The 13,200-nt window shown below is 39.9% G+C and overlaps 2 protein-coding genes and 1 pseudogene across 10 annotated transcripts in view; 2 read left to right on the top strand and 1 right to left on the bottom strand.

Annotated features, from left to right (window-relative positions):
• The window catches only part of usp37 (ubiquitin specific peptidase 37), a 134,806-nt gene extending 125,553 nt beyond the window's left edge, over positions 1–9,253 (bottom strand). For 3 of the 8 annotated variants that reach the window (XM_084688388.1, XM_084688385.1, XM_084688386.1), the window contains exon 1: positions 9,108–9,236. The gene's annotated coding sequence lies outside the window, so the exon portion shown is untranslated. Of the gene's footprint in view, positions 1–9,107 lie in introns of all 8 variants that reach the window. The other 5 variants (XM_084688389.1, XM_084688382.1, XM_084688387.1 and 2 more) reach the window with 4 other exon arrangements.
• On the top strand, positions 662–6,146 carry LOC146234477 (E3 SUMO-protein ligase ZBED1-like; annotated as a pseudogene).
• A 168-nt stretch (positions 9,254–9,421) lies between the features above and the next one.
• Positions 9,422–13,200, top strand: part of osgepl1 (O-sialoglycoprotein endopeptidase-like 1) — a 139,926-nt gene continuing 136,147 nt past the window's right edge. For both annotated transcript variants that reach the window (XM_084688397.1, XM_084688396.1), the window contains exon 1: positions 9,422–9,854. In XM_084688397.1, coding sequence (XP_084544523.1) covers positions 9,664–9,854 — 191 coding nt within the window. In that variant the 5' untranslated portion in view covers positions 9,422–9,663. The remainder of the gene's footprint in view (positions 9,855–13,200) is intronic.

The raw sequence follows: 13,200 nt of genomic DNA on the forward strand, positions 1-13,200 counted from the left end.
CCGCTATCGAGACCAAGTAATATAATGTAACGTTACTTATTTCTCGAGACATAAGTCAATGTTATTTAAATCAAATCGCTGGTGCACAAACATACAAAGTTTGACTAATAAAATGACCAAATTCAAATGAATGGCCTGCCAACCGCCTTTAAACTAAACAAAGAAGAATGTTATTGCCTCACGCGCTACCTCGCTTCATTTATCATTTTGTTACTAGCTACGATGGCAGAGCGCACTAAACGGTCAAAGGCGTGGCTACATTTTATTAAAGCCAAAGATAAAGACGAAGCAAAGTGCAATATATGTTCTAAAGCAATTTCTTGTAAAGGGGGGGAAACAACTGCGATGAAAAAGCACCTCAACGTTGTGCATCAGAAAAGATAAAAAGCAGTACTTCGGCTGTCTCCGAGTCGCAACGGTGCAAACTCCAGCTGCCTTTGCAGGACAATCCTTTGGTGAGCACACCACAACTTCGTAGCGAGTCTCCGTTGTTGACAATAATAAGCCAATTCAGGGCTCAACAGTGCAACTATTTCACTCGCATATGCCCCTAAAATTTGATATGTGAGCGAACTGCAAAAAATATTTACGAGCACAGTGTGTGAGTATAGACAAGCCTCCCCCCTCACTGTTGATCCTTCAAAACATAGCCACCGCGAGCATGTCTCTGTGAGATGCTTAAACATCGTGTTAAACAAAAACAGAGACAGAAGAAAATAGGGATAAGATAAGGAAGGTTTGGGTTTGGTTAGCTGGTCATTTAGCTATATCAGGTGCCTTTTGTTGAAACGTGTTCAACTTTTCATACAGTCGATGAGCTTGACAATGTCACTTCGTCAACCAACCAATCACAGTCTAGTTACTCATCCAGGTTGTGGACAGATTTAGATATAGCCAGAGTCAGGATCCATTGTGCCTATTTGCTCCTTTTAGCCAGCCTCCTCCTGAGAGCAACACGTTCCCCTTGTTCTATTTTACATCTGTTTCACTTAAGAAATAGAAAAGTATCGATAGTGGTATCGATAAAGACTCGAATCGTTAAGCAGTCTCGAAAATGGTATCTATATCGATAGAAATTAACGATACCCATCCCTAGTGGTGGGACGGCAGGGTTTTTCCTGGGTCAAAATGGGTCTGCGGTGCTCATATACATATACACATATACACATACATATATATATATACATATACATATATATATACATATATATATATATACACATATATATATATACATATACATACATATACATATACATATACATATACATATACATATACATATACATATACATATACATATACATATACATATACATATACATATACATATATATATTAGTGCTGTCAAACGATTAAAATATTTAATCGCGATTAATCGCATTAATGTCATAGTTAACTCGCGATTAATGACAATTAAACTCAAATTTGTATCTATTCTAAATGTCCCTTGATTTCTTTTGGTCCCATTCTTTTTTCAAATGCTCTTTAATGCTCTTATCAACATGGAAACATTTTTTTTTATTGAAAACAACATTGCAATCGCCTGGCTTTGACGAGGGGGCGGAGAATTCGCATCAGCTGTGTGCTTGGCCATCAAGTTGTATTTCAGACTGGACGTGCTGCGATGATAACTCTGATGATTTGCATGTGAAACAAACAATATTTTTTATTTGTAGTACATTGCAAGAGATACTAAATACCATCGGCATTCGGTTACAACAGGACTGGTGATACAGGTCTTATTATTAGTAGGCTTTTAGCGGCTGAATCTGCAATGTCCAGCAGCCATTGAGTCAGATCGCAAAAATGTTTGTATACGTTTTTTTTTTTTTTTTAAGCGTTTCAAAGTTCGATTGGTCGATTTTCAGTTGTTTTTCTCGAGTCTTGGTCGACCAAAGAAAATCTTAGTCGGGGACAGCCCTAACTAGCGTTATGCACGAACACCTGAAAAGAAAACATACAGGCGCTATTCTGGATGATGGACCGCCAGAAAAGGCAAAACCACCGCAAGTGTTGTCTATTCATGTTTATTAGATTACCATAAGTGGGGAGAGCTTTTTAAAATATATTTTGTAATAAATACACGCATTATTAAAGCCACGTTGGTTGATAGTATAGCTCTTGCTATATAGCTAACTTTCCTTAACATGACGCGTTGCTAGGACAACGGAGGCGTATGAAGTGATGAAGATGAAGACTTAGCCCTACTCCGACTGTAGTCTATGGTAAATGTACCTTCTTAGATAATTGGCGAGTATCACTAGAATCATTACCGATTCACCAGCCCAGAACAAGCACCTTGGAATTTTTGGTTTAAAAGGAGTGTGTGGTAATTCATGTTGGGCTTGTTGGGATATGTTATGTACCTTATCTAAATATTTTATTTCTGCCATTATTTTAAGCACATTTCTTTGTGTGGGGAATGCCATAAATACAATAGATATTGTTTGAGTAATTGTGATCAATAAAATGAAAGGTGTAAGTCAAAGGATCATGGGGAATATTACTGTCTTCATTATTACATGTTAAATAATTATGATGCATTTGTTTTTCTCCTCTCTCTTAGTAAAAGGCAAAGCCACATGAATGAAGTCCTGCAAAAGAAGGGTTGCTCACCACAATTTGCAGCAGCTCTTACTGATAGTGTCCTTAACATGATCATCAAAGACATGAGACCCCTGTCAATGGTGGAAGATGAGGGTTTCCGTGCTATGGTTAAAACATTCCAACCAGGCTACGTTCTCCCTAAGAGAACATGCTTCACCAACTTGATGGAAAAGAAATATGGGGACGAATTCCAGAAGGTCAATCTTGCCCTCTCCTCTTCCGGTTCCATGTTCAGTTTAACTACAGATGCATGGACAAGTATTGCCACAGAAGCATACATGGGCATATCCTGCCATTTTATTAACAATGACTGGGAGCTTGTAAGCTATAGTTTGACTACTATGCCACTTGAAGAGAAACGCACTGCAATGAATATTGCATCCTGGATTGAAACAGCAATTGAAAAGTTTGGAAGAGAGGCATGGGATATCTTCAATCCGCTGTGCTGGCCACACATTACAACTTGTGGTAAATCAAGCACTGAAGAATCCACAAATCAACAAATTTTTTGGAGCTGGAAGGTGCTTGGTGGAACGTTTAAAAAAAGCTGAAAACAAAACAAATGGGCAAACCTGAACACAAACTGATTCAAGATGTTAGTGTAAGATGGAACTGCTCTTACTAATGATGAGCCGCCTGCTGAAGCAGAGGTGGCCTGTTACAGCAACTCTGTCAGACCCAGAAGTAACAAAAAGAGCCAAGCATTTCCTTGACCTCAAAGCTGAGCAGTGAAGCCTGCTGGAGGACCAAGAACAAGCTCTCAAGCCATTTGAGTGTGCTACTGTTTATCTTAGTGGGGGGTCATATGTGACCCTCTCTCTACCTGCACTCATTAACCTGTTAATTAGTAGCGTCACGTATATGTGATTGTTCGAAAGCGGGCCCCACAGAGTACCGTCACACATATGATTCTGAACATTCCAACCGACTATTTTCCGATAGACAAAAACTATATGACAAACGCTATAGTATGGCTTCAAAATTTACGATTAGGAGGCTAACAAGCAACACTAGCAGGTAGTAGCATTGCTACGAGTATTATGCTAGGTTGCTAGGTAACGGAAGCTAACTAAAGCTAGCTAGCTTTCGTTTTGAAAAAATAACTCACTCTGGTGGCAGCGTCGGTAATATTTAGAACTCACTCCTCTAAAGGTTAAAGGACTGATGAAGTTCACACAAAATGCAGCCTTTGACAACACCCATGTGCAGGGATTTCAGGCTGCTGCAGCAAATGAAATCACAAAAAGGAGGGAGGTTGAGATGGCCTTCAAAGATGCTGCTACAAACACCAGTGTAATTGCAGCTGCCCTGGATCCTAGGTTTCGCAGAATGGATTTCCTGTCCCCAGATGAAAGCCTGAAACTGCAGGGGAAAGTGCAAGCCCTTGCACTAGAAGCAAAAGAGGAGAGTCATAGAGTCAGCAACAGCAGCATACCAAAGAGGCCCAAACAGCAGCAGGTGTTAAAGAGAAGAGGTATGTGCCGTTACTGGACACATTGCTTGGGTCGGACTCAGAAGAAACATCCAACCAGAATGACAGTGGGGACGACGCAAATGTCATTAGTGAGAGAAGAGATTCTCAAGTAAAACAAATGAGGCACGGTTTCCCTCCCTGGCTGTTCTGGCAAACTGTGTACCTGCCACATTAACACCTTCCGAGCATCTCATCTCCGCAGCTGGAAACATAGTTTCCAAGAAAAGAGGTAGCCCGAGTCCAGAACAGATTAATAGATAGAAAAATAATTGTTAGTGGCAGCCCTACAACTGACGTTAACATTTCAAATGATGTCTAGTCAAACTGTTGAAAATAGTCTTGTGTAGACACAATAGATTTATTTGTATGTTTTTATTTCAAGTCTCCACCTTCGTTGTTTCAGTGAGTGCTGTTGGCCGTGTTGCGTCTTTGCTCCGCAGCTTCACTCGTAAACCAATAAATCAGCGCGCAGCCCATCTATATATTCATGAGCATGCCATAAAAGGAGAAAACCTAGTGTTTTTTCCCGGGACAATTTCACAGGAAGCATCAGGGGGCACAGAACAGCACCCGGGCTATTTTCAACAAAACCAATGTTACATACCCTATTCTGAGACCTTAAGGAACAGTGAAATAACCAAAAAACCCAGTCAATCACTCCTTTAATAAAGGAAAGGTTCTAAAAACAAAGCTTTTCAGTAAATGTGTTTTATAGGTTTTGCTAGGGCTGGGCGGTATGACGGTATATACCGTGCGACGGTAGAAATGTGTCTACCGGGAGAGATTTGGCTATACCGTTTCAACCGCGGTATACTTTTCAGGGTTTCCCACACATGGACTAATTTTTGGCGGTGCATCACAGAATCAACACCGGCCGCAACATATTGCATTTCGTAAAAAAAATGTTTTAATACTTTTTAGGTTAAACACGCAGCAAATTATTTCAGCTGCATATCCTTTCCCTGCCCTCCCTCCGTCTTTCTGTCACTTAACCTACATACATAGTCACAACGTCAGCAAACTTCAGCAACGATGCATACATACACCGTTCTAGTAAGACAGACAGCTATATCAGCGAGCATTCAGCCTTAGTGCCGTAGCTACAGATCTAGGAAAGATCAGGCTACTTTTCGCAAGGTACCTTCGAACATGTCTTAATCGAGGTTTCCCCTTTGTTCTTTTGGTGAGAAGTCTCGGGAGCTAGCTACTTACCCGGCGTCATGGAGCCGACCAGTTAAATAGTTATTTAGCACTAGCGTTGCTACCTGCATATGCAGAAATGATTTGCTTGTGGTTGATTTTGTGAAGGTGTGAATCATTTTGGATGAATATTTAATATAATAAAGTTCTGTGTAACAAATTATTAACAAAGGAATTATTTTGACCCCAGTTGTTTTTGTTTGTAATAAATAATCAAGTGTGATGATGAAGTACGGTATGGTTATTTTGTACCATTTCTTAATTGAATTTACTATATCAATTACTATACCGTGATATATACCGTAACCCTGAAATAAAATTACTCATACCGTGATAGGAGATTTTGGCCATATCGCCCACCCCTAGGTTTTGCATTTAATTATTTATTGACCTTGATCTTTTTGTTTTTGCTTTAATGAATAAACTTTTATTTCTTTTGTTTTTTAAATGTGTATTACTTTATGCTTTGTAGCACTCGAAGTGTCTAAATATAGAGTGCATTATAAACATAATTGATTATTATTATTATTATTAATAATAATAAAAACGTTCATGTTTCAAATTTAAGTACATGGAATCTTAGAAAAAAAAAAAAAAAAACATTTCTATGGCATCGAAATCAGCATCGAGCATTATTTTACTGGTATTGGCACCGACTACTGAATTTTTGGTATTGTGACACCCCTTATAGGAATACTAACAAAAACAATAGGTAACCCTAAATATACATCCCAAACCCCAAAATACAAATTTTGGCAAACTGTCTAAAAGCCTCTGTAAAAATGTGTTACGCCTGTTGGGCCCTCTCCTTTTGTATACCCCAGTATTAGGTATTGCATTTGTAGTCTGCCACAAACCATAAAGGACTTGAACTGTCAGGGCTCCCAAATCTCACAAATTCCTGTGAGACTCACACCTGGTAAAATCTATCTGATCTATCACAAACGTAAAAATACTAGTGCTGTCAAACGATTAAAATATTTAATCGCGATTAATCGCATTAATGTCATAGTTAACTCGCGATTAATCACAATTAATCGCACATTTTTATCTATTCTAAATGTCCCTGATTTCTTTTTGTCCCAATCTTTTTTCAAATTGTAATGCTCTTATGAACATAGAAAAGTGGTTCGGATTGCTTTGTGCAAATATTTTTTTTATTGAAAACTACATTGCAATCGCCTGGCTTTGACGAGGGGGCAGAGAATTCGCATCAGCTGTGTGCTTGGCCATCAAGTGGTATTTCAGACTGGACGTGCTGCGATGATAGCTCAGTTTACAACGACAAAACACACAGATCACTGGTCTTGTCAATAGAACCATTTGGCAACTTTTTAAAAGCAAACTTTCCATTCAGAATCTTATTGGCATCCATTTCGGCATCTCGCGCTCGTCATCCACTCAAAACGTAACGTTAGCCTACTACCAGAGAATGTCTAATATCCGTAAACGGGCTCTGCTACTACTCTTTAGCCAGCTCGCAAGCCAAACAAGTGTTTGGCGTGCCTGTTGTTTTGTTTCCGGTCTAGCTAGATCCGGTGTGGTGTTGTAGTTTTTCTAACGTCGGTAGTTGTTGCAACAGCATGTGAAAAAAACTACAAAGTTTGCTAGGCCAAAAAGAGCGTTAATCGCGCGATAAAATAATTGACGCCGTTAATTTGGGTTTGCGTTAACGCCGTTAATAACGCGTTAAACTGACAGCACTAAAAAATACATTAGGCTATAACAATATATTCTAAAACTGGTTGTTCCCATCCTTGATTGTGATTGGCTATATCACATTCCATGCCGTTGTAAAATCCAGCATAACCTCACAGGTTGTCCTCATAACATTCTTTAACATTCCATATTACTGCGCATCAAATATTTCAAATTCAAAAAGACGGCAAAGGTGTCCATCTGGCCGTTGCGTGGCAACGAACTATACTTTGTAGTAGCAGAAGAATGACGGTTTATTATTAAACTTTTGTTTCTAATTGTTTTAATTGATGAAACCATATCAAATATTTGTAGTAACAGTTTTAGAAAAGCAATAAGCCCCGCGAGTCCGTGGTTTACGCTGATTTTAGAACAGGTAAGGGGGTTTTCGGCACTCCGCTTCATGTCGTGCCTAACAACTCCCCTTACCTGTTCTAAAATCAGCGTAAACCACAGCCTCTTGGGGCTTATTGCTTAAATATAACAGTAAGCTAGTGTAGCAGCACTGCCAACACAGATAGGATTAAAACCACAAACCATTCACTAACGGACCGGACCACGCGACTAAACACAGCAGTTGGTCCAGACCACAATGACAACGAAACAGACTACGTAGTAACTGGTCCAGACCGGAAAGTACACGAGGGTACACGGAGCAAGTGGTCCGGACCGGAAGGTACACATACTGGTACACGGTTTAAGCGCACCCTATTCAGTGTTCCGTGTACAGATCACTGAATAGGCTTCAACTGCTGCTGGAAAAATTACGATCACACAAACTGCTTTTTAAATTATTTGGTTCCCCACATAACTTTTCACTCAGTGAAACAGACCGGTGTTGCACCGAAAGCTGTGACCCATCAGAAACTGTGACCGCATGATTATTCGCGGTAGTAACATATGTTTATCTGAAAGTAAATAAAATATTTTAAGGTACATTTTCTCTGGAATGTTTCTAAACATGCATTTCTTTGTGACTGCATGCAAGAGTTACATTTGTAAAAACCTACCTAAAACCTTACAATAGACTTACATTTAAAACTTTAAATAATCATATTCTACCGTAAAGAAAGGAAATAACTAACTAATTAATCGACCAACACGTTGGGTAAGTTGTCAGAATATGTGACCCCACTATAACTGGTTAATAAAGGAGTTAAACTTCGAAATATTGTATACGCACGGGCAGAAGACTTGCAGCTGCGGTCAGTTTCTGATGGGACACACCTGTCGGTGCAACACCGGCCGTAATTTATCTCAAACCGTGGTAATAATTAGGCTACCCTGTAATGTCCGTCGACTTCGATGTGATTGTTCGTCTTATTGAGTGCGGTTATTCAGCGTACATCGTTATACAAACATGTCTATTCATCGCTACACTAATTAGCAATAAGTTCTGTAGCAAGTCATAATACACTTTCGACTGAACAATTACAACAACATTCGCTTGACAGTTGGCTCGTTCGCTGGTAGTAAAGAACTTTCGTACGCTGACAACAATAACGTGCAAAAGACATAGGGCTCAAACGAAGCCACATTTCGCGAAGGGTAGGCAAGCCATTAAGCATCTAACTTTTAATTAAACACGAGCCAAAAGTTCGGTTAACTAGGTAAACCATGCGGTTAACCATGTGGTTAACTAGGTAAAATACAGAACGAGGGGGTGTGTTGTCTAGCTACATCATTAGAGATAATGCATTACCGGACTGTCGTAACGTAGGTTAGCTAGCTAACTAAACAAAGTCGATAGTTAAACAGCAAGTCAGCTAGCGAATGATTCCTTTTGAGCACGAAGAGTACTACCGTGCTTTGTACACATGCTATTTAACACGTATAGCTAGATCTAGCTATAATAAAGGAAACATCTAGCACTAACTATCTGGCTGAGATGGTGTAGCTGATTGCTTCTGCACTGGCTGCAGCAACTAACATTAAAGCTAGACTACTAGGCTAGTTGTCTCGTTAGCAAGCCATCGCTACAGACTACAAGAACAACGCAGGCCTATAGGTAAATAGCTAGCACGCTAGTAGCTTGCTAAATAGCGTGCTAAATGCACGTTTGCTTGATTGTCATTTGATGATAAAAACATAAGCAATACGTCATGACAACAAATTACGCCCTTACCTGTCAATTAAGAGTGGGATTCTCGAAACTTATAATGATGGTATCTTTACATTAGAAGCGGTAATTAGGTTTTGCCGGTATTCGGTTTCTCCAATGTATAAGTTGACGACAAGAGGCCACAGATGTCAATGAAGGCGGGAACGTGAAATTATCCAGCGGAAATGATAGTCGAGAACACAATCTCTCGCGCGATATTGCAGTAATAGATTATGATTGCTACTTATGTGCACTCACGTGGATTCCAAAACCTGAGTAACTCTTGAATAAATGCCATTTTTGCGATTGTTTATTCACAAAAGCGTTTTCCAATGGAATTTTTTTTGTATATTATTAATATGAAGGCAGGTGAGAAAGCTTGCGGATCAGAAGTTCCGGTTCCTGTTTCAACTCCTGAACCGCTTTCTGTTAAATTGTTGACAGTCGTGAATGTTGAGTTTATGGGATCATGTGAGGAAAGTTAAATCATTGTATTTGAGAAGTTGCACTCGTCGTTGATAATTAGGGGTATTTGTACTCAAGTTTGAGTGGGGGTAAGCAGCACAACTGTCACCCGAAAATGTTAACATTAACTGTTATGCGCAGACAGAGGCACAGGCTCAAATGGTTTTCTGGATTTTGGAGACAAATGAGCAAAAGGCTTGTGTTGGGCATAGAGACTAGCTGTGACGATACAGGGGCAGCTGTTGTTGACGAAACAGGACAGATTCTAGGGGAATCGTTACTGTCTCAAAAGGAAGTGCACTTGAAGTAAGTGGGTTTTTTTTTATTACACAAACTTTTCCTTATGTAGCAGTGGAGGCTGGTCCATAGAGGTTGCTCCTTAACAAATTTGAAGAGGAAAATCAAATAATATATATTTGTTGAAATAAACCATTATCAGATCATAGTATCATTATCAAATCAATTTGTGAAATTCTGATTAAAAATATAGCTGCAAGCAGCGATGCGGGTTCCTCTGCAAAATGGCAAAATATTATAAACATGTACACCTGTAGAAGAAGGGGAGTCAGATGGCTGAGCGGTTAGGGAACCGGGCTAGTAATCTGAAGGTTGCTAGATCGATTCCCGGCTGTGCCAAATGACGTTGTGTCCTTGGGCAAGGCACTTCACCCTACTTGCCTCGGGGGGGAATGTCCCTGCACTTACTGTAAGTCGCTCTGGGCTCTGAGCGCTCTGGGCTCTGAGCGTCTGCTAAATGACTAAATGTAAATGTAAATGTAAGATCGAGACTTGGACAACAATAGAGCAAAACTACTTCATATTTGGCCAACAATAATAGACTGAATGGGGATTAGAACTTGTGAGCATAAGGTCACAAGTCTGTCTCTCTATGTTCTCTGCTATACACCAACTGATGAAATGTTACAAACAGAAAGGGCAGAGTATTAGCCTTTTATGGGATATTGAAAGTCTTCTTGAGTTGATCTCTTTCCAGAATCTCAGGCAATGCACAATTAACAGTAGTCATGTGGTCAGCTGGGCTTGGCAGAGCTCATGTTCAGCTGCTTGCGAGAATTAATTGTGAGAGTACCACAGCCGACTCTCTGGTCCCATTTAAATACACAAAATGCACAATCAGGGTGACCAACAATATTATATTAACTAACAAACAATAACATTACAAACATCTACCTGAACGAACACAACAACTGAAATCCCTCGCAAGGCTGTTGTAACCATACTATTTTCCACAAATGTTTGCGTTTTTGGACATGCCGCACTGCATGCTGGGTACCCAAGTGGCTGACGCTGATTATCTAGCTGTGCGCCGACTGCGTGATATGAGTATTAGTTTTTGGTCAGCTTGGGACAAAGGTTAAGAAACGGTTGACATTTCAAAGTGAAATTGCATGAAATTGCACATTGTATTTCAGAATGATGTCAGCCTGTTTAACTAAACAAGTAATCAAAATTATGACAGGCCAAAAAGACTGTGCTTAGATTCGAATATGTGACCTTGCGCTTTGCAGGACAACATCTCAACCTATTAAGCCACCCGCAGAATTGAAAAATTATGGTCAGTTTCTGTATAAAAAAAGAAAGCCGTTTTTCCTGTAGCTTGGATTGGTCAATTCGGCCAAAGTTTAAACAGCTGTAATTCAATGATCTTTTGACATTTCAAGGTGAAATTGCATGAAATTGCAGTGGTATGTCAGAATTATGTCTGTTTGTTTAACTAAACAAGTAATCTAAATTATGACATGCCAACAGACTGTGCTTAGTTTCGAATCTGTGATCTTGCATTTTGCAGGACAACGTTTCAACCCATTGGCCTACCTGCAAAGCTGAGAAATTCTTGTCAGTTTCTGTATAAAAAAAGAAAGCCGTTTCTCCTGCAGCATGGTTTACTCGATTCAGCCAAAGTTTAAACAGCTGTAATTCAATTATCTTTCGACATATCATGGTGAAATTGCGCATGGTACTTCAGAACGATGTCATTGTGTTTAACTAAACAGATATTCAAATTTAAGACGGGCTAAATGACTTTGGCTGGATTTGATCCAACGACCTCATACTTTGCAGGTCGCCGTCCCAGCCCAGCGAGCTAATCTCAGTGTTGAATATTTAATGTTCAGTTACTGTATAAAAAAAGTATGCTGTTTCTCCTGTGGTAAGCGAAAGTTGAAACAGTTCTAATTCAATCATATTTTGACATACCAAGGTGAAATTGTGTACGGTACATCAGAGTAATGTCACCTTAAAGCCTATTAGGTTTGAAAAACCATCATTCAAAAATTACATTTGATTTAGTTCCTCCTAACAGAGGAACCCTAATTAGATAACAGTGTCACCTGCAGGCAGAGGGGAAAGTGCTGTGTGAAGGAGGGCTGAGGAGGACGGGCTTATGCTCTTTGGGCTAAACCAGGGGCCTCATGTATAAAGGATTGCGCAGCTTTCATACCAGAAGATGGCATACGGCCAAAACTCGAAAAGTACCTACGCACAGAAATATTCACATATATAAAACCGGTCGCACGCTAGATCCTGCGCACCTTTCCTTTATAAATCACAATCAACGGGAGATTGACCGCATGTGAACGAGCCACTGACCCCGCCATGGGCGGCGCTAGGGAGGGGCTAGCAGGTGCTTCAGCACCCCCAAGAAAGACCAAAGCACCCCGATAGCACCCCCTAAAGTATTACTCATTTACTAATAGGCCCGGAGTGGCCATCGGGAGAATTCCCGGTGGACTGCTCATATGTGTTAGGTTTGTTAAGTTACTGTGTGACCAATAAGTAAGCTAATAGGCTACACTAGGTCTTAATCTAAATAAGCGCATGATCAGACCGTGCATTAAAAAGTGCTGTTTTCAGTTGTCGCGCATGCTCTCTTTCTCAAACATAAGTATGTGTACCAAGGTTGTTTTCATGGAGACAACCCTAAACCACAATTTATTGTGGAGGGAGAATAAGCTGATTCAAAAGTAATCAATGGATGGGAAAAACATGCCAGGAGGAACTGAAAAAGCCAGGTAAAAAAAGAAAGATCAGTCACTTCACAGTGTTTCCCCTATGTTGATTTTGTCGTGGCGGCCCGCCACCGCAAAATTTCTGCCGCCACGGTATCAGAAATAGGGCTGTACAAGACAGGCCGTCTATCAGCAGTGATTGTTAGAGTGCATGTCGGAGAATAGTAAGGACACGCGCTTCACAGCGCAGTTGAGATTGCGTGTGTGCGTCCTTGAGAACTGTATAACTTATGTTTTCAGTTCATTAAAGCCTGTTATTGTATTAGTCTACAGTTATTGCAAATTTAAGTTAACTGGTGATTTTCGTTGTTTGTATTCTTCCCCTGCTAGCATAATTGCATGCCTGTTGATTCGATAGCGATTGCTGCCCTTGCTCACGTTTGTATTTTAGGTGCATTATTATGCTGAAGTAGTTTTAATTAATAGTGGGTATATTGTTATTATATGCTAAAGAATGCTTAGCCTATCAAGATCAAATGAAGCTGACAGTGTACATGCTTTCGAGTACCTTGATCGATAGGCTACTGACCATTTACAATACGTTGTTACGTCAATTATTAATTGGCAGCATATTTCTGCCATTTAGAACATACTTTAAGTAGCCTAACTGTATTGCTTTACGG

This window comes from Hypomesus nipponensis, chromosome 23, assembly GCF_054491055.1.
Source record: "Hypomesus nipponensis isolate SF chromosome 23, ASM5449105v1, whole genome shotgun sequence".
Lineage (NCBI taxonomy): Eukaryota > Metazoa > Chordata > Actinopteri > Osmeriformes > Osmeridae > Hypomesus > Hypomesus nipponensis.